Here is a 21,212-nt window from a genome sequence, read left to right on the forward strand (position 1 = left end):
CTATCATGTAAATGTCTGATATGCTTTTTGTGTTAGGCATTTGTGGGCAAAGATTCTATGTAAAAACGTATAAAAGAAAGAACCCAAGGAAGAGGGAGGTAAGTGTGCTTCATCACTTTTCTGCAAAGATGATGTTACACATAAAACACGAAAGTCTAGCACAACAAAGCAAACCATGAAGAAAGCAGTGACAAATTTAAATAGATATATTGTTTTGGGTGAATCTGGAGAACCCTCTTCACCAGTTTTCACCAATTGTCTTTCATGAATCTCAGTCATTCCACTGCTTATTGTGTTGCCATACATCTATTCATTTTATTTTCATGTAAAAGGCCAGCTTAAGAAGCAAAACCATCTGAATGCTGTTCAACACACTGTTGCTCTCTCCTGCTACTTCACCACTACATGTGATTATCTAACAGCCTGCTTCTAAGGAATTTTACTTTGTCGGAAAAGTGTGTTTGAAAAATCGATTTGCTGCTCTGAAATACGTTAAAAGAGTTGGCTGTATTTTATTTATGTGGTATTTATGTGTTTTTTATTTATTTGGTCAAAGTCTTCACACTACAAATCCAGATCTGATTCTTGGTTCTTTAGCTCGGTTTTGTCAGACCTCTGCTAGGAATCTTGGTTTTACTTTTGATAGCTGTTTAAAGCTAGATACACAAGTTAGCTCTGTCGTTAAATCAAGGTTTTATCACCTGCGGATTTTAGCAAAAGTTAAATCTTATTTTTATTTTAAGGACTTTGAAGGACTTATCCATGCCTTCATTACATCTCGTTTGGATTATTGCAATGCATTTTATAGAGGCATGGATAAACCACAGATGCAGCGACTTCAAATGATCCAGAACGCAGCGGCTTCTTACAGGAACCAGGAAGCGTCACCATATAAGGCCCATACTGGCCTCTTAACACTGGCTGCCGGTCTTTTATCGAATAGATTTTAAGATTATTTTATTAACTTATCATGTTTTAAATGGGTTAGATCCCCCTTATCTTCGGGACCTTTTAAAATTTCAGTCTGTGTCCAGAACCCTACGATCAAATAATCAGCTATTACTGACAGTTCCTCTGACCCGACTTAAGAGGAAAGGAGATCGGGCTTTTTCTGTTGTTGCTCCTATTCTATGGAACAATTTACCTTTCCAAATTAGATCTGCCCACAGCCTGGATCATTTTAAATCGCTTCTCAAAACTCATTTTTATTCTTTGGCATTTATTTGAAGTAGTGTTTTGATACTCTGTTTTTATCAATTTGTGTTATTGTCGTTCTTGTACAGCACTTTGGTGCAGTTTAACACCTGTTTTTAAAGTGCTATATAAATAAATTTGACATTGACATTGACATGTAAGTACTAGATTTTTCTAACATTAAAATCTGAGAAGTTGCCCTGGTAGTACTATATTTTGCCACTAGATGGCGGTGATAGTATCACTGGGCAGTAAAACGTAGTAGAAATACGATAGTCACTTGTGAAATTATTGGTATAATAATGTTGAAGCATTAGACTTTATGAAGAATAACTAAGGGGTAGTTTATTTTTAAAATATTGCCTTAGGGATAATTATTTCTGACTTTACTTCACAAACTATATTTTATATGGAGGGTTTTAGCACAAAGAGGAAAGAAGCAAACCTAATCAAAATAAAAGAAATAAAACTTTTCTTAGTTTACATAGTTTGACAAATCAATGTGCTTAGTCAGTGTGACACCCAAAATTCACTGAGATGAAATCACCAGTAAAGTTGGTTTCTATATCAATAAAAACAATTGATGACAGTGGGGTTTTTTTTAATTGTAAAAACCAGTTGTATTGTCTAATGAGCAAAATATTAATCTTTAAAAAAAATGGTCAAACTAGTAAGAAATCCAGAGTTATCCAGGAATTGTCAGGATTTGAAAACTGGCTTAATAATGAGTGAAGTGTGAAAAAAATATTTGTATGAAATCAAATTTTAAGAGAATGTCTGAAAAATAATTGAGGAATTTATAAATTCATTGTCAAAGCCAGATGGGAGGAGAAAATTAGAACTTTTTGTGGAAAAGAGAAATATTTACTTGGTTGTATTTCAACAAAAGGACATGTGAAACTGCTTCAGTTCTTTCGTTCCCATTTCTCTAAGTGCGTCAGATATCGGAGAATATTCAAATTCAGTGACCATTTAGATTGAGTACTGCTGTAATGACCCATGCCAATAGACTAAAGCCCAATTCTTCCAGTTTTCTGGTAAACAAAAAATCAAGTAGTCTTTAATTCCAGTTTTCAGTACTGTATGGCATGTAAACACATGCCAACATTTGGAAACGGATATGTTGTATGTGTGACCTGTACAAACCTTTTAGTGACCTACTTTCCATAGATAGCTTACTCCTGATGGGCACAACCCCCTTCAAAGGCTTTGCTCCAAGGCGTTCCCTCCCACAATTCATCAGCTGGGACTGGCTGCTTGACACAGTGTTGCATAACCCCTTTAAAGTCCAGACTCTTCAAATAAGAAAGGTTAACTTGATCATGGACTTGGAGATTAGATAACCTTTCATGCTGGTTGTCTCATAAACTGTAGACTTAGATCTCCCATAAAAACCTACTGGAAAATTTTTAAGGTTAGCTGTAATGCCATTAGCCAAAGTCCTCCAACATCCTAGGAGACAAACAAGAGTTGGAATTTTAAAAATAAACTTTAAAATGTTATTCAATGACTTGTAAACTCAAAATGAGCAAACAAAATATACCAGACAGACTTTATTTCTAGTTGTCATCATTCCAAAATTACAAACTGCCATGTTACAACCACAATCACTTAGTATTGCACAAAGTATGAAAGGATCAATTGATTTAATCCATGTATAACTACAGTTGTTTAGTGAAAGTCTCAGTGGTTTGCTAGGAAAGATTTGTGAATAAACAGAAAATGAGATCTTCACAAAAATGTCTAAAACAGTTGAACTTATGTCATGGATGAAACTTTTTCACATTGTTGTCTGAGTCTGAGTTGGGTCTTTGCCTCTCAGCTTTCAAACCGCAATATGACAGAAAACATAGTAATAATCATCTGACAAATTCATAAAGTAACTCATTATAAACATTTAACAAATTATGACAAGTGACAACTATGACAGTATTAATTACCAAGAAGAATCAAAAAACAGAGTTTCAGTGTAAGCAAGATGTTTTATCACCTAGACAGGCGTGACTGTGGGGGGATGGAGCCTTTTCAGTCTGTTTGAACAGCCTGTTGCTCAGCCTCATAGCAGATTTAACCTACATAGATACGAATGCTGACAAAACACACTTCCTGTGACAGGTATTGGCTGAGACGCTTAAAAAAATTAAAACTATAAATGTATTTATCTTGTTTGTTGACGCCATTAAGCATAGGTTTATATAAAGACACTGCATACATGTAGTTGTGTTTTATGCGTCAACGGGGTCTTTTTAAATCAAATTTAGTATGAAATATGTGAAATTTTTGAGGCGAAAACAGCTACTCAGTGTTGTTTTTCCGACTTCTCACAGGAAATACCCGAAAACATCCCCAACAAAGGAAGGGGGAGGAGGATTAGCGATTGACGTCAGCGCTCTGGCAACAGGCTCGAATGCGTCTGCTCCTCTGGTCGCCGATTGGTCCTTCGCCTCGCAGGCAAGACACGATTGGTCAGAACTGTAAGCGCAAGGAATACATATTTGTGCTACAGATTCCATTTTGTTGCAGTTCAGTGTCGGGAGGGAGAAGTGGCGTATTTACGGCCACTGTTAACAACATATAAGCCTCGAGAGTGACAGATTTGTAGGAAATATAGCTTTGCTGTTCTTCCTACAGTATCTGCCGAAGGATATCCGAGGCTAAGTATATTTTTTCGACGAAAGGCTTCAACAACAAAGCCTGAAGAAGTCGGTAAGCGGAGCAGCTTTGTATGCGGTCGCCATGTTGAGTTCAGTTTCTTTGTTTTGGTTGGGTGCCAGACTGACTCACGTAGATGTTTAATGAATTTGATTTTTTAGAAACTGTTTGTTATTAAGAGTTAATAACAACATAATGCGGGATGAAATTCAACTAGATTTAAATGTTCTTGCATAAAAATCGTTTTCAATTGATTCTGAAAGAATTAAGCAGTGAATTAATGTAGTTTTGCTAAGTAACCTTTTTAACAATTATCCCATTTTTAATTCAATGTTATGATATCTAAAATAAGGGGGATAACGGTGTTCGGCTGTTGATGACGCACTTTGCAAAACAGTCGAATAACAAGTAATGAATGCTTTGTTACATAATTTGATGTGTAGTTTAACCGTTATTATGTGCATTTTTATTTCTCTGGACATTCAAAACACATTCCTGTACCATTTTATTTTACAGGCAGTCGACTTCTTGGAGCATCGTGCGCCGAGGTGAATTGATGTTCAGCTCGGCTTCACGGCAAAACAACGATCATTGGCACATGAAAACCTCAGACCTTGCTGGACACACAAGTGCAGCGAGAAGTAGACAGAGAACTACTTCGAGGACCTGGGGACCGATCGGCGGTGAAAGATTAAAGCAAGATCTCATCGTCTTCAGCCTGACAACAAAGAGGTGAGCTGGAGCTCGGTCTGTGAGTGGGGGAGGGGCGCAGCGCTCTGGTGTTGCTGCACGTAGGCGCTGTTTTTCTTCAAGAGGGCTGAGTCCATTCGTCCCTTTGCCAATCTTTACCCCTATTTCTACACAAGCGTCACAGAATAAAAGTCTGCATCGGATGTTATCATGCATTCTGTGTTCATGTTATCATGCATTCTGTGTTCAAAACAAAAACAGTTTTTTTCCCCAAGAAATAGGAAACAACTAGAAAAATAACATGCAATAGTTTTTGTCCATTAAATTGGAGACTAGAAGTTGCGAAATATGGTACTTGCAGTGTGGTTATTGTTTAAGTAAATATAGGTAAATGATGCTGAGTTTTAGTCACAAGTCAATAGCAATGCATTTTCACAACTACAGGGTTTCCCCCATTAAACTTGCTAAGCCCGGTGGTAGGGGTGCCGAGGCGGTCCACCGGTGGTCCACCGTGTTTTTGTATTAAAAGATATTAAGTTGACAGGAAATGTAAAAACAGCGTCAGTGAAACGCTATTTAAACCCACAACTAGTCATATAAACAACAAATCAAAAAATACAATTAAAATGAATATCAATTATTTGCACTTCTGTTTAAGTCAGCGGCTTCATGAGGCCCCCCAGCTGGGCTAAGAACATGGACAACAGAAATTTACCAAACAGAATCATAGAATCAGTTATAAATAAAGGTGACACTTATCCAAATCTTAACCCTGAAGCCATTTATGGGGCTTCAGGGCCCCCATAAATGCTAATAGCAATAACAGATAGTTATTGAACAATATTGATAGTAAAATTATTTTGTTACCATAGCTACACTCTGATGCTGTGAGTTTAATCTTTGAGTTTGAGCTCTGTTTGTTCACAAATACAAATGAGTAAACTGCGATTATAAGTTATTGCTTTTTAGGTTGGCCAATTAAACTACTCCCCTCTCCCATATTTCATTAAATCTAACACAGAAGCTGTTAGAGGTGCTGATGTTTTTATCAACAAAAGGGGCCCCTAAGTCAAATTCTGCTCAAGGCCTCATATAGCTGCATGAACCTGCATGATGAGGTTAGCGCTGGTTCATTAACAGCTAACACTCTGACCAACTTAACATGCAAGACAGAGGCACATGCTAGAAGACAGCGTGTTGAGATGGAAAAGGCTCCCAAAATTTTTTGTTCATAAATATAAATCATTCTCTCCACTCGCTCAACGCGCACCTCTGAAGTTATTCCTGCAGTTTACGTAGAGCTGCTCAACCAGAGCCAGCCAGTGGGGTTTAAACTCCTACCTTGATCAAAAACTCTGGAAAGAAACATAATTCCTCACAGGGGGTTGATGTAAATATCCATACAGGTCAGCCTGTGTCCAGTTTGAGTGAAAGGAGGTGTGCACGTTCCGTGCTGAGGTAAACTTAGCGTGGATCGCGCTGCAGCGCAACGTGCAGAGGCGCCAATGGTGTGATTGGTCCAGCTTTAAATGCATAAACTATAAACCTATCTTCTATAAACATATCTTTTAGGAATAAATCTGCTCCGCCAGTGAAACACTCAGAGCAACAGAGAAACTTGCAATCCAGCTTTAAAAAAAGAAGCAATTTTAAATTTTTTTTATTATTATTATTTTCCTAAAAACATAAACAAGAAAGGCTTAGCCTGAGCCTGGCGGTGGGGCTAGTAAAGCACGGCGGGTCGCCAGGCCTATAATACACTGGGGGAAACCCTGAACTATGCACCCAAATGACGTTATGATCTTCTCCTTTAGGTGACAGGTAGTACAGAAACATGGGAGGTGGAGAGAGGTACAACATTCCAATTTCCCACCCTGAACGCCCCAAGAAGAGCCACCAGCTCGGCAAGGCCAAGCAGAGGAGCCGCGACCAGAGCGGAGCAGTAGTGGCATCCGTGGGAGTGGCGGGGGGCCTTCACCATCACGGTCACCGCCGGAGCGACAAGGGCACCACCTACCACAGGTCTCCGGAGGCACGGCAGGCCGCGTCTGTGGAGAAGAATGCTTCTGTCCGTTTCGTCACCACCTACGATCAAAACTGGGAGGGTGCAGTGTCTCATCTTAATACGCTGCTAGCAACTCAGGGCAGCCCGAGTTATGCAGGGCCTAAGTTCAGTGAGCCGCCCTCGCCCAGCGTGTTGCCCAAACCTCCCAGTCACTGGGTGTCTTTCCCTATGGGATCCTGTGACCACAGAGAGATAATGGCCTTTCAGTTAAAGAGCCTCCTGAAAGTGCAGGCTTGAGATAGAAACCTCCACCTCATTTATATCGAGCCAATGTACTGCGACTCTATATAGGCACTCGCTTTCCAGGAACACCCCGTGGTTGTAATAGATTTGTCATTTTTGGCTTAAATCCTCTCAAAGTTGGGCATTTGAAATTGTGTTAGAGTTTTAGAACTGTTTTAAAGATATTACAGCCATGTGGCCTTGCTGGTTGGCCCTGCCTTTAGTGGAGCCAGTTTCTTTGATGACTGGATCCTTTTTTTTAAAACTTCTTTTTTGTTTTGTTCTTTTTAGTGTTGGCTGTTAAAGCAGATTGAGTGTCCTTTTCCCAAAATAGGGGTTGTATTGTAGGTCAGGTAAACTCCATCACTTTTACGGTCCATTTCTATGGACAGACACTTCTCTTTTACATACGTTTTGAAGTTGAATCTTTGGAGTGAGCTCCGAAGCTTCAGGTGCTAAAGTAAGTTCACATTTGTAGCACTTGGTTTTTTTTTTAAAAAAGGCCCCCTTTTATTTTCCTAGATATTACTTTACTTGTTTGGAATGAAAAAGGCACTCAACTGCAGTTCTGCAGGGAAAAAGCTGTTTTATTTGACATGAGCTAGTAGCTATGTACAGGACAAGCTGAAAGACTGACCTCAAAGGGTAACAAGAGACCATGGCACACAGGCCTTGAACAACCAACTCCTGTATCCTTTTTTATTGCGCTGTGCGCACATGCACTATAGGAGTTGAGTGTGTCCAAAGCCTGCTACACTCTATCAAAGCATTATTTTGTACAAGTCCTTTTGTTGCGATTGAAAGCACTGTGTGTAACCAAAGCAATGTTATTTGCTGCATATTTTTCGCACCCTCTGTGTGGTTAATAACTTCCACTCTCTTGCCTCTGTGGTGAGCGGACATTTCCTTACTGTTCATCTCTACAATCAGTACTGTTACTACCCTTCAGTAGTCTGTCTCTTCAGCAGCTTTGGTGGTGCAGCTTTCATGCGGAAGAGGGCCACGCTCGCGTGTTCCTGTTAGCTGCACCTATTTGTGCTGAAGTGAGAGAGAACTAAGGAGCTTTTTCTTTAGGGACGTGTGTGGCCCAAGGGTCTCTGCGTGAGACAGAAGGCTGATGTTTGTTTACAAGTTCTGTCTCTTATTGACCATCTGATTATCGGCACACTTGTTGCCTGTTGCCGCTGCCTGATGTTTACCCTCTTGCACTGTAATCAGATTTACCCTTAAAATGCCAGGTTGGGATGCTAGATGGAAATGCAATGGACTATCTTTATGAATTCTCTATTTTGTGATTTTTTGGTCCTTCGTTAAGGCTCATTTGTGTTTGTTTTTTCTTCTTTTTTTTCTTTTCCCTTTGCAGAGTTGAAGCTGTTTTTGGCCAGCATAGAAAATAACAAAACAAAGAGATTGTGAATTGTGTTCAGGAGCCATGTATATAACGAAATGTATAAAGTTCTTGTAGCATATGTACATTTACAGGCCATGTTTGATGCCTGTCTGACAAAAGTATTTTTAGTAATAACACTGAATGTATAAGACATGCAAAGGACGTGTCTTAACTTCAATACTGAAGAATATTTTTGTTAAAAAAACGTAAAAAATTCCCTTCCTGCCTATAGCATTTAACCGTACCCAGCACTGTTATCTTTACGGAGATCTTGCACATGTTTTTTTATTGTTTTGTATTACACAGTGTAGGGTGAAAGATGCTTAGTGCAAATTATATAAAACAATATAAAAATAGTGATTGGATTAAAGGAGACTTGCTTATTTATGGATTTAAAGTTTCAATCTATTTGCATTTTGTAAGCGCGACACTCTGTTGACAAATGTGCCTAAGTTTAACCCCTGTTTCATCTGATAACTATCACCCAAACTGTTGCTGTTTTTAGCTTTCAGGTGATCTTCCGCCATCTGAAAGTTAAACTTGGCTCAGTACTTTTATTTACAGAATTCTGGTCTATTTTCAAATGTTCCCCCTTTTCTTTTGGTCACATGACATAGCAAAGTCTCCTTACTCTAAATTGTGAAACACGGAAACAATTGGCTGCTAATTTCTCCCTTTGATAAGTCACCAAGTATTTTGAGACATGCCCTAATTAAGATTGGTTTTAATTGGTGTTAAAAATGTGAAAGAATGCACTTTTAAACTGACAACAAAGTAAAAAAAAAAAAAAGAAAATAAATCCCTTCCCTCCCCCCATGTTTGTCTCTCCTTTTTCTGTTTTCTCCTATTTTACAAGTATTTACTTATTTACTTGTTAAAATTTATTTAAAAAAAAATTATTAGAAAATTACACCCTAAGTTGTTGAAAAATGTATACCATTAATTGTAACAAAACAAAAAAAGAGACGTTTTGGCACTGTTATATACAGCACTGTGATTGTTTTCTCATCAGATGCTGGATTCACACATCAAAAACTGCCCAGGTAGTTTAGAAGAGCGGAGGATGATAATGTAACTGGCAGTAGAACAATAAATAATATCTGGTGCAAAGTGTTAAAGAGGAAACCTGGGAGCAAAAGCATAAAGAAGCGAAGGATGCTTTTTCTGGGGGATCTAGATAAGATAAGATGGACCTTGTTGTCCTAAAGGAAATTTATCTTGGATACAGACTCTGCTGCATACTACAAAATCATGACCTTCATATTGCATTCACAAATAAAACAATTTCTGTAATATTACATTATAAGAGATATAAATACATAGTCTCAGTACATCATATTATTAACACAGCAGACACATTGCACTGTCTTATTTCAAAGTATTTCTGTTCCATGGGTGATACAGAAGGTGACTGGACTTCTCTTCATGTGTCTCTTGAAAAACAGATGCAATTCAGCAAATGGATCTGTCCTTGACAGAGAACCTACACCCTCATTGTCCTTGAGAGCTAATGTGATATTGCAAAGTGCTACTAAAAGGCCTTTTAGATGTTTTAGTGCTTTTATAAATTCAAACATCAAAATTCTAGCGTTGTCACATCAAAGTCCAGATCTACGCCTTATTGAAACTTTGGGTCTGGAGATACAAACAACCTTTTAAATCCCAAGGGATCTGACAGAGATAGGAATATTTCAATCTCCAGATGTGCCTGCTTGATCCACCCAGGCTTATTGTTGTGATTGCAATGGAACATATACTAATAATTTCCTGAAGGGGGTGATATTGTGTTATTTTATCTAGTCCAAAAATAGTTCTGATTTAATTTATAAAAACAATTAAAAATATAAAACAAGTGTGTTAACGTTTTCTGTCCTGTAACCACTGAAAAACCAAACTGAGGGCTACTGAGAACTTCACTTACTCATTTTAAGTCAAGAAAAGCGTTATCCTGCATTAGTCTTTTACAAGGGAAGAATAAGATCAAAGGTTATTATGTACATTTAGAGTACTCAAAATGTCAATGTGTGAACATTTTCAAGAAGACAGGTCTTAAGTGCACAGGAGAAATCATCAGCTCAAGATGCCCAAGTATTTAGGAAGATTTTAGGTATTTTATCGCAATATATTTAATGTTTCAGACACAATTGTTCTGCAAACTACGTAAAACAACAGACTATGGACAATACGTGGAGAGGTATTTCTATAGAGGTCCAAGAGCCATAAACTGATGGCATCTGTTACTTATTTTTGCTCTTCATGAGAGGACATTTGTCACACAACCCATATTTACTTGTTGCTTATCTTTTGAGCAAATCAGTTTTTCATTAAAAATGTTCTACCCGTTTACTTGTTTTTTTATGCTTGTTTGACATGTTGTTAAACAAGCATAAATACACTCTGAAATACATAATATTTCAGAATATTATGTATTCGTATATAGATTATTATTATTATTATTATTATTATTATTGTTATTATTGGTGGTAGTAGAAGAAGAAATTCCTATTGTGTTGTGCATTTGCATTTGAGGGCAATGTTCATGGATTTCAGATCACTTCACTTGTTATATCAATCTACATAATGAACTGTGCCCAACTACTACGCTGAACTCAGCAGCTTGCATGGCCAGTAATGTGATTTTGCAGGTGCAATCTTTTTGTTCTTTAGAAAATATTACATTTATATGGTGTCAGCAAAGATATGCTCAATGCTTGATTTATACTTCTTTTTTTGACCGCCACTAACCACATGTGAACATGACACAATACAAACCAGACGTATTACGCAAACTTTTTTTTTATTTAAATAGACATTGTATCTTTGTCACTGTCAGGTTTAAATCTTTCTGCTCTTCCTGACAAGAGTCGTTGAGCCCACAGTCAGAGTCTAAATAAGACAGAACAAGACACATATTTTAAAGCTTATAATCAAACAGTCTGGAAACCTATTGTGCATTTATCTTTCAGAAATACGTGTGTCTGCAAGACTAAAATCTGGATGCACCATACCTCAATCATCTCTCCTCCTTTGAGCTCTTGTGTGTGGTTGAATTTGCCAGTTTTGCAGACCAGTTTTCCTCCCTCCTTATTGACAATGCACTGAGGAGGGGTGAGAAGACAGATTTCAGCACCAGCAATCAAGCAAATAGCAGATCATTTAGAGGCTAAAAAACAATAATATGAGATAAAATTTCATTATAAGGAATATTTTTGAAGACGTGTTGTAGACATGTAGAATGCTTATAGAAGACCTACATTATTTGTCTCTGTATAAACGATAAACAAAAGTTAGTAACCTTTAGCTTCTTGCCATCCATGGTGGTAATTTCAGCCTCTTTCCCGATGGTGAAGGAGTTTGTCACAGTCTTTCCAGGTGTCTTGGAGGTGATGACAAAGTCATTGCCTGTTTGCTTAATCTCAGTAATTGGTTTAATGTCTTTGGCCATCTTGATGACATCTTCTGGGAGTTCTGTTGAGTAGAAGAGATTTGTTGATATTCTATGCGACATTAGACATGAATTACAACCATCTGCAATGCAAAGTTGTGTTGGCCTGTGTTGATAAAAGTTAAATGTACGAATACTTTTCTTACCCATGGCTCTGAGGAACTCTTCGTAGTTTTCCTGGGAGTACACCTGCCATGTTCCGTTGAGATCCATGTCTTCTAGAGAGTCTGGGGTCTCCTTCACCAAAGTATTTGGAAGCTGAGACAGCTGTGTGAAGCTCAACACAATGTGAAGAAAATGAATGCGAACGTGCTTCTTTTTATACCCAAAGGCAAAGGCTCCACAGTGCAATGCCGAGTGAGTAGCAAAGTCCTTTGAGGATTGTTTGAACAACCCAGAGTTCAGTTACTCTTTTATGTTTAAGCTTCAGCCTCAGCCAAGGAAATTTTTAAATCACAACTTAAGGTAAAGTACAACATATCATCTGCAAATTTAGTCTTCAAAACATTCACTCTATGTATGCACTGTTCACAATCATTTATAATAAAGAGAAGACAAGATGCATACAGAGCATAGATAATCAAAAATAGAATTTTACTATTGCTTGTGCTTCACTCGTGTTTAACATTGTATAAAATTGACAAGATTAGCAGATATTTTAATTTTAGACTTAGTTTTCAACTTTGAAGTTGTTCCATTCACCTCTGCAGCTTCTCCTCAGTGTATCGCTGAATCTCCAAATATGGATCTTACCTGACCTCATGTGGCACCAAATATCAGGGTTATTGACACTGAGGACTTTGCTTTTAAACTCAAAGACCATAGCTGTTGCAAAATTGAACAAACTAACCTACTGTCACTTTTTAATACATTTTTGATTATAAAGTTCACTACATCGACTTTGTGTGGATAAAAGAAATGCAGCACAAATAATAAGTTGGAAATAGCTTTATTGACAACGAAACAGGCAAACAACACATCTGTTTTTTCTAAAATCTTTATACTAAAAGGCTGCAAGTAAATGCAACATTAAAATAGCAGAAGCATTATAAAAATCAAGTATTCTTCTCTTCTAAAGTAAAACTAAGCTAAACTAAGTTTCCCCAAAATAAACCAGCTCAGAAAGGTTTTACTGTTGTATTTAATCTGTATTAGCATCTAGTAAACAATCACAATGATATAATTATTTTTGTAACCTAACCTGATCTATAATCTAGCTCAAATAAACATGCAAAAATAATAGCAAACACACAGACAAGCAAAAATAATGCTATCATTTTGAGTGGCAAGTATTATATGAGCTATGCCAACTTCAGTTCTCACAAGTGGAGGTTGTAGAGCTAAACTAAGAAAAATGCATTAGCTACTCCATGTTTTGCACCCCGTGAAGTATTACTGGAATTTTACTTTATAGACCAACACAATGTAGAAAAAATGGGTTTCACAGTCTAAAAAAAACAAAAAAAAACGTAATTCATATTTAGCCCCAGGCTGTACCACATGAAGTTTAATCATTTGCCTTTAGAAGTCCATTGTCAATGCTTGAAAACCAATGTCTGCAGATGGTCTCTATTGAGCCTGACTGAGATAATTTGCATTTAACTTGGATGTGCAAAGCTTACCTAACCTAAGACATTTGCAGCTTTAATTGCAGCAAAAATGTATTTTATAAGGTATTTACCCAGCTATGCTCATGAAAGAATTTGTAAAAGAATTTCAAAATGTTGTATCATTTTCTTCCCATATCATCATGATGTCCCACTTTCTGTTGGTGTATAAAATAAAATATCTGACTGGGTAAAACTGTGGCATTCCTCCAGTTTGTAAATTTAACCCATCTCTACTGCATTAGCTGGAGGTTTGTCACCCTTCTTGTACACACTCAAGGTCACATCAACAGTTTCAGAGCCATACTGGTTGCGCACAAAGATACTATACTTTCCAGAATCTTCCGTGGTAACCTTGTTGACAGTGATGGAGGTGCGCTTGGACTCCTTACTAATGGTAAATTGAGTCTGATCAAGGATTTCTCTGTCATTGCGTAGCCAGAAGATCTCAGGAGCTGGGTCGCCATCAATGAAGCATGTCAGACACAGAGACTGAGAAGATATCACAACAAAAATGGTTGGCAATAGAAAATGTCTGAGGTATTTATAATTTAGAATTATTTATAATTTCTGACAACGTTTTACCTTGCCCTCCATGATGGCTACAACATCTGGAAGCCCTTTTACTACTTTGGCGCGATCTAAAAATCAGCAGGGAATACCCAAAGAAAAATCATTTAAGCTCAAATAAAAACAAAAACATAGGGTGTGAGGGTTATCACATGGGACTTACTTTTCTCAGCAATGGCCAGTTGCCTAAGGGACGAAATTAGACAGTCAGTTTAAGCTTACACTGCATTGTACCGATTTCAAACAAGCTAACTCCGCATTTGTTTTTTTTTGGTTTTTTTTTGGTAACTTGTTTATTCAGACTCATTCATGTTTTCTGTTGCTGACACAGCAAAACATTCAAACTTCTTCCCTTGAATCAATGCACTTACTTTAACCTTTGGTGTTCCAGCAAGGCTTCAGCAAATGCTGTTGAAAGATACAAGAAGATTCACAACATTGACAATCTAATTTCTGCGCCTTAGATTTTCTTATTTGTATAGAATTTCTGTTTTAAACCAGAGCCTTACCTTCTGTGGACAATTCATAAAGCCGTTTGTGTGTCTCTTTTCCATCAAACATCTCCAAGATGTATTCACCTTTGTCATTCTCTATTGGGTTTAAGATTTCAATCCAGACTTTCTGAATACTGCTGCCTGGCTTTGTCCTGGTCTCTTGATCAATTTTTCTCCCCCTAAAAGCATAGGATGAAGCACAGATCTACTGTATATATATATATATATATATATATATATATATATATATATATATATATATATATATATATATATATATATATATATATACAGTATATACTGTATATATACACAGTATATATTACGACTACAATATACAAATTACTCTCTTCAGTCACTTCATTAGTTACATTTTTACACTTTGCTAGTACCAATTTAGAGCCTCTTTTACTTCCAGAATTGCCTAATTATTCATAACTTACATTAAACAAGGTGTATCAAGATATTATGTCCCATGACATGATGGGATCACAGTTACTGCAGATTCCCATTCCACCAAATCCAAAGATTGTCTATTAAACTGAGATCTGTATTAAATTGAGAACCCGTTTTAGATGATACAAACTTTATAAGACTGCATGAAGACAATAGAATATTACTTTGTGGTTACAAAGGCACGAACGAGGTCAACATGGCATTAGGCTCTCAATTGGTACAAAAAAGGCTCAAAATGTGCCAAGAAAATGTTTCCCAGAATGCTACACAGTTACACAGTTACATCCTGCCTGTTTTTCAAAGGCAGGACAGATCTATGCATTCATACTTTTTATGCCAAATTCTGGCATCACTATCTGCACTTCACAGCTAAAAAGAAGACTCTTTCACCAGACAATGTTTCAAAAATATGCATAATGTTCAACTTCAGTAAATCTTTTCAAACTATAGCCTAAGCTTAACGTTCCTATGTGACAGGACTGACATTCACTTCTACTGCTGCAGCCCAATTAGTTCCTGCTTTAAAATGTTCTGCATTCAGAAATGGCATTCTGCATACCTTGTTAGTATCAAGCTATTTGAGTCAGTGCTGCCTTTGTACCATCTTAAACCAGTCTTCCGATTCTTCTCTGATCTCTGACATCAACAAGACACTTGCATGAGTATTTTTTTTAAATACTCAGACCAGCTCGTCTCACACATGCCACATTTAAAGTAACCTAAATCTCATCTAGATGCCGAAATGCAATATATTTTTAATAACAAGGATTTTTGAAGCTTCGGTAAATGAAAAACAACTCAAATTGAATCCATGAGTGTTAAACCTCATGGATTGCTGGGTCTTCCAGCAGGTGGTGCTATAGCCCCTTTAAGAAACAATTTTTAACCTGTTAAACCAAAACTGAGTGAAAACCAAGTTCTGAAACTAAACTAATCTAAGAGATCTTTTTCTTTCATTTTGCTTAAAAAACTGTAATCATAATTGTGACAATTTGAAAAAACGACATCTAACTGAGAACCTTTTCTTGAAAAGTAATTTTATTATGCTGGCAGCAGGATGAACCTGGTGTTTCATATTGGCATTTGTGTATAGCACACATGCCAATATAATTAGTTTCACCCACTAATTATGTAATTATTGGGTGAAATGTAAAAGGAATTAAAAAAATTAAAGACATTGCTAAAATGGATTAAAAACTTTACTGAGTGTATATGACCATACAATTTTCTTAAAACCTCAACTTGGCTCATCTACATACTCCTTTTCATTATCACAGGTCAGTGATAATCTTATTTGACCAGAAAACATTTTTATAGAATGTCTCAAAATATTTGTATTGACTGAAGGTGGTGGTTTTGGAGAAGGGTCTTTCTTCATCCGCTGCCTCTCAGTATATGATTTGAAATCATCCTAAAGTTCCAGCCTCAAGTGTATTTAAAACTTGTTAGCTAAAATAATAAACTGATTAAGCATTTTAAAATAACTATACTAATTCTACTGAAAAGGTGGTTGGTGGTCCAATCAGGATTATGCCAGAAACTTGTTGGTAGCCACAAAATAAATGTGAATGAGGTCCAGCTTGCAAAATTACCATGTTCCTTTGTATGTGTGAAATATTATTGAATTATATTACATCATTTGAACTATTAGAAATATTTAAATCGAGAATGTGTGCTCAAAGTTAATTTTACCCGCTGTACTCGAAATGGTATGTATAATTTTGATCCTTGCAAAGTAGAAGAAAATCCTCAAATTCAATTTACTGAAATGACACATTACATAATCACTTCTACCTGGAAAACAGTGGTTCAGATAAATTATCTAACTTAACCTAATATTCATGTCTGTGATAAATGTTTGACAAAAAATCTCTGATTAGAATTGTACTAATCCAGACCTGGAAAACACACTGCACATACAATAAATGTGTGTGAAATACAAATGCTGGAATCCAAATATTGGCTTATCACAGGATGTCGGTCAGAAAGGTGCTCTGTACTCAGACTTACTTGAAGTACCAGCTTGTCTTCAGGAAGCCAATGTAATATCTGAGGCTGGAGTAGATCCTGAAACCCTCAGCAGTGCTCTCAATCCGCAGCGGACCAGCTGACAATGCTGCAGTCAGAACTCTTGATTACTTATTTATTGATACATGTTTGTGTGTGTTTTGATTTGTGAGGTTGAAAATATAGCTTTTTGTCTTGCATAATAAATGTAATGAAGGGAGCAGAGCGAATATAGCATAGTTAATTAAAAAGGCATGCCTGTGTAATAACACAGGACACTTCATATCAAATGTGTCTAACTCACCGCATTGTTCACTCAGCTGCTGGAGAAGCTTGTCATACTCTGTAAACAAACAAAATACATCTTCAGAGAGCTTGTTGTACCAGAACTTGATTACTTATTATTCTAATTGCTTCATTTCCATTACAGATGGAAGAAGTGTGTTTGTGTAATGAGGTTTCGTCGAACCATTGTCTAGTAACTCCAAGGTGCTGACATCCTCTCCTCGGCTGTCTGACACCACAGCTCTGTATGAACCGGCCTCTTTCTTCGTCACCTAAAGGAAGTTCATTTGAAATCCATAATTTAATATATTTGTAGAAAACCAAAAATAATTAATATAATATTTAACTTCAGCTCAAGTTAACTTTAAAACTGACACACTGATTTATAGTATCTGTCTAGACTTTATCCTTTAATTATCAACCGTGAGTCACTATTATGTTGCTTCTCTGTGTCAGCTACAGTTTATGAGTGTAATTTCTAATACAAAGAGACAGGGGAGATTCATCTTTTTCCATTACCTGTGAGATTGAGAGCGAGATAATCCCAGTTGTCTGATCATAAGAAAGGTCTTTAATTTCCAGACCATCCTTAAACCACTTGAAGGAAGTGTCCTTATTTGTGTTTGTCACCTGTTAGCGAGGAGATACCAATCATGTTATGGGAAAAAAAAGGTATCCAAGCACCGTTAAATGAAAATCACTCTGTCAGGTTTATTAATACCACATGCATGATATTAAAGCCTACAAAATCTGACACTCGTGATGAACAGGTCAGTAAAAGCCCTGCCAGACAGCATCAACACATCGTTTTTATGCCAAGGACAAAGAACCAGAAACACACGAGAGGCAATCTGGCTCCCTTGCAGCTGCAGAAAACAATTTCTCCAGGAGCTCAGACAGGTTTATATGGTGAAAATTAGTAAACATTAAAATATAAACATAACATGACATGAACATCAGATTAATAAAGTCATAAGATATTAACGAGAAATAAAATATATGTCACTGCACAGAGCCCTAATGCCAGTCGACTTTCTGTTCTGTCATTATATTTGCTATCTGATGGTTCTAAGGCTTTAGACCAGGGGTGGGCAATCCTGGTCCTCGAGGGCCGGTGTCCTGCAACTATTAGATGTCTCCCTGGTTCAAAACACTTGAATTCAACAGCTGAATCACCTCCCAAGTGCAGTCAGTTTTTCCAGAGTCCTGCTAATGACCTCATTATTTGACTCAGGTGTGTTGAAGTAGAGATGCATCTAAAAGTTGCAGGAGACCGGCCCTCGAGGCCTGGAGTTGCCCACCCCTGCTTTAGACTGTCCTTTTTTTCTGTTGAACCTCTTTTTATGTAATTAAATATCAAGTGTGTAGAAAGCCTTCAAATATTTTTTTAAATTTTACTCCACCATTACAATTGCATGTGGATTTGTTTAAAAAAATCCACCTGTCTTTCTTTTACAGAGTTACTTCGGTCAAAATTCTTAACCCCCTAAAGAAATTCTATAAAATGCTGTGTTTAAAGTGCTGTGAAAAAGAGCATTTGTGTTTTTCGAATTTCTTCTGTTTTTGCTTATTTATTTATTTATTTTAAATAATGCAAAGATTTTCTCATTTATTAAGATTGTAGATTAAACTGTTTCTAAACCAAACTGGTACAATGTGCAGAACTAACACTGCCCTATACCTATGAACAACAAAGAGACTTCTACTTTTTAAGCTATTTTTCTTTTATTCGGATCATGAACTTAATCTTGACTTGGTGGATTTTTTTCATGAAGGTATTCAAAAACAGAGGAATTTTTCTAATCTTTAGTAAAAATATGCTTCTGTTTTTCTTCATCTTTTTAAAAAAACAATGTTTCAAGATCAGACATTATTCAAAGAGTGAGAATAATAGTCTAACTTGCCTAAAATATTCTAAATAATTAATAAAATACAGAATAATTTATTATTAAAAAGACTGATCAAACAGTCTTTTTTAAAAAACAATGTTTCAAGATCAGACATTATTCAAAGAGTGAGAATAAAGTCTAACTTGCCTAAAATATTCTAAATAACTAATAAAATACAGAATAATTTCTAGTTGCTATTGGTATTTGTACTAAAATAGCTGAATTTTCACTCTTACAATAATCTTAGCAGCACTGTCTCACTACTATCAGGAATTTTCACACACGAGATATAAAAGTACCTTGCATTGTATAATTAATTCACAATCCTTATTCACACTCCATGTCAAAAATTCTTGGAAATAAGGTCCTTGGAAGAAAAGGAACACAATAAACAACATATAAAAACACACATTTACAATGACTAAGTTAAATTATGCTAGAATGATCTATCAAAGCACTAACAGCAAAAAGAGAAACACAAAATTATCTATGCCATCACTTTTTGAATCATGTATACAGCCATCAATACTGTATACATGGCTAGAATACTGTATACATGTATTCTAGCTATATATACAGCTAGAATACATGGAAATATTCTAGCTGTATTGAACAAAAAGAGCATATGTACAGTTTGAGCCTAACTTGGATTTATAATAGTTAAAAAAAATAAAATAAAATTGTGTGAGATTCTTGCACAAGTATCCACTAGGACATTGGCCTCTGTGCATACACAACAAATGGAGGTGAAAGGAGATAAAAACCAACAGTTCAGAAGCACAGATTTCAGAAATCTAAATCTTTTATTCCAAAAACAACACATGAATATTTGCGTTTTGGCTAACTCTATCACATTTACTTTTCTCTTTTATTAATGTTCCCTCTTCTTGTTAAAATGTGTTTTTGACATCCAGGTTTCTATAATATTTACATGGAACAAAAGCATATGTATAATAATCCAACTATGCATAAAATAAGAAAAAGAAATCTTCCTCTGGCTATGTGTTCTTTTTGTGTAATCATCCTTAAGTAAGGAATGATCAATATTTATTAATTTACTGTCAGTTTTGCTTTCGAAGAATGTCTTACCAGTCTTTCTCTGAATGTCCCTTCGATTCCAGTCAGCCAGGGCCAGTATTTCACGAAACTCTAATAAGATACAACAGACCAGACTGTAAAACTGTGCCTTGCTGTATTCATACATTGATCATGTTCACCTTGGTCTTATTGCCATCGTATACATTAACAGTTTTCTTTTTAGATTTTTAGTAACAGACTAACTCAATGAAGTTGAAGAAAAATTATTTGCATCTAGTAAAAATTTGGTAAATGCCTTTTGCATGAAACACATTTCAGATTTTAATTTGTAAAAATGTTTGAAAAAGATGTCATTTTTGACCTACTTCAAAGTCCTGCGCTTTTTTGTACTGGTTAAAATATTTTCTGATTTTGCAGATCTGTTCATTTTTATCTAAGAGTAGAATCTTTTAAATTCAGCAATGTTTTTTCTGAGCAGTTTTTCCCCATTTCATTCCTTTTTTAATGCTGCAATTAATCAGAGTTGGTATTTCCTAGTGATACTTAATCCAGGCAAAATGACTAACTCTGTGGTTGGGTGAATTTATGACTCACTTTGATCCACAAAGACCAAAGTGCATTGGTTCTTGGCACGGCCGTCCCTCAGCTGAGCGGTGTACGAGCCTTCGTCCTCCTGAGAGAGCTGATCAAACAGTATCTCCACCAGACCTTTGGCCTTGTCGAAGTTTATCTTGCGGCGCTGCAGAAAAACAAACAAATGTTACTGCAGGCAACGTTCATTGGCTCATAATCAGGCAGCTCGTCCCCCAAGCGGTTTGGTATCCTCTGTAAAGATGGTTCCTTGCACAAAGAGAATGGATCATGAATTAGAGTGCAAAGGGTCTGGAGTAACATCTGCGCTCTGGTGATAAAATATTTCTGTTCTCTAAAAAATTCAAACACACTAACAAGCAGCGACACAGAGGGAACAGACCTCGAGCTCATTTTCATTGCTTTTATGTTCATCAAGTTAAGTGTATGCCTTGCATGTTGATAGGCCTCAGTTGGTGGAAGTGATTTGTGATGTATGGCAAGCCCAAGGGCCCTAATCAGTTAAATGGCTTCTGCATTTGCAAACCTCAGCTGTGATCATTTAGAAATAATGTATAATCAGTACTGTTCAGACGGAGCCCTCATATTGGGAAGTAATGGAATAAAATGGAAGTCAC

At 36.5% G+C, this 21,212-nt stretch overlaps 3 protein-coding genes across 3 annotated transcripts in view; 1 reads left to right on the forward strand and 2 right to left on the reverse strand.

Annotated features, from left to right (window-relative positions):
* Positions 1–3,697: 3,697 nt before the first annotated feature.
* pnrc2 (proline-rich nuclear receptor coactivator 2) lies at positions 3,698–9,029 on the forward strand. The gene is made up of 3 exons (XM_032557992.1): positions 3,698–3,900; positions 4,363–4,578; positions 6,351–9,029. Exon 3 carries the CDS (start codon positions 6,371–6,373, stop codon positions 6,836–6,838), a length of 468 nt encoding a protein of 155 aa, XP_032413883.1. The 5' UTR covers positions 3,698–3,900; positions 4,363–4,578; positions 6,351–6,370; the 3' UTR covers positions 6,839–9,029.
* A 1,962-nt stretch (positions 9,030–10,991) lies between these two features.
* Positions 10,992–11,988, reverse strand: fabp10a (fatty acid binding protein 10a, liver basic). The gene is made up of 4 exons (XM_032557993.1): positions 11,805–11,988; positions 11,509–11,681; positions 11,222–11,311; positions 10,992–11,099 (listed from the first exon to the last, which is right to left on the reverse strand). The coding sequence occupies exons 1-4, from the start codon at positions 11,869–11,871 to the stop codon at positions 11,049–11,051; spliced, it is 381 nt and encodes a 126-aa protein (XP_032413884.1). The 5' UTR covers positions 11,872–11,988; the 3' UTR covers positions 10,992–11,048.
* A 602-nt stretch (positions 11,989–12,590) lies between these two features.
* The window catches only part of myom3 (myomesin 3), a 63,172-nt gene continuing 54,550 nt past the window's right edge, over positions 12,591–21,212 (reverse strand). The window contains exons 26-37 of the mRNA XM_032557991.1: positions 20,599–20,743; positions 20,056–20,115; positions 19,266–19,333; positions 17,597–17,707; positions 17,262–17,349; positions 17,097–17,135; positions 16,796–16,901; positions 14,345–14,508; positions 14,207–14,243; positions 13,999–14,021; positions 13,851–13,906; positions 12,591–13,757 (exon numbers count right to left, since the gene is read on the reverse strand). Coding sequence (XP_032413882.1) covers positions 13,488–13,757; positions 13,851–13,906; positions 13,999–14,021; positions 14,207–14,243; positions 14,345–14,508; positions 16,796–16,901; positions 17,097–17,135; positions 17,262–17,349; positions 17,597–17,707; positions 19,266–19,333; positions 20,056–20,115; positions 20,599–20,743 — 1,167 coding nt within the window. The 3' untranslated portion in view covers positions 12,591–13,487. The remainder of the gene's footprint in view (positions 13,758–13,850; positions 13,907–13,998; positions 14,022–14,206; positions 14,244–14,344; positions 14,509–16,795; positions 16,902–17,096; positions 17,136–17,261; positions 17,350–17,596; positions 17,708–19,265; positions 19,334–20,055; positions 20,116–20,598; positions 20,744–21,212) is intronic.

The sequence above is a fragment of the Xiphophorus hellerii genome, chromosome 3 (assembly GCF_003331165.1).
Source record: "Xiphophorus hellerii strain 12219 chromosome 3, Xiphophorus_hellerii-4.1, whole genome shotgun sequence".
Classification (NCBI taxonomy): domain Eukaryota; kingdom Metazoa; phylum Chordata; class Actinopteri; order Cyprinodontiformes; family Poeciliidae; genus Xiphophorus; species Xiphophorus hellerii.

Coding starts and splice junctions, on each gene's coding strand:
- pnrc2 (XM_032557992.1), top strand. CDS start 6,371: ATGGGAGGTGGAGAGAGGTACAACATTCCAATTTCCCACCCTGAACGC.
- fabp10a (XM_032557993.1), bottom strand. CDS start 11,871: ATGGATCTCAACGGAACATGGCAGGTGTACTCCCAGGAAAACTACGAA. Junction 11,312..11,508: donor TGGATGGCAAGAAGCTAAAG/GTTACTAACTTT, acceptor ACCCCTCCTCAG/TGCATTGTCAATAAGGAGGG. Junction 11,100..11,221: donor AAGGAGGAGAGATGATTGAG/GTATGGTGCATC, acceptor TGTCTTATTTAG/ACTCTGACTGTGGGCTCAAC.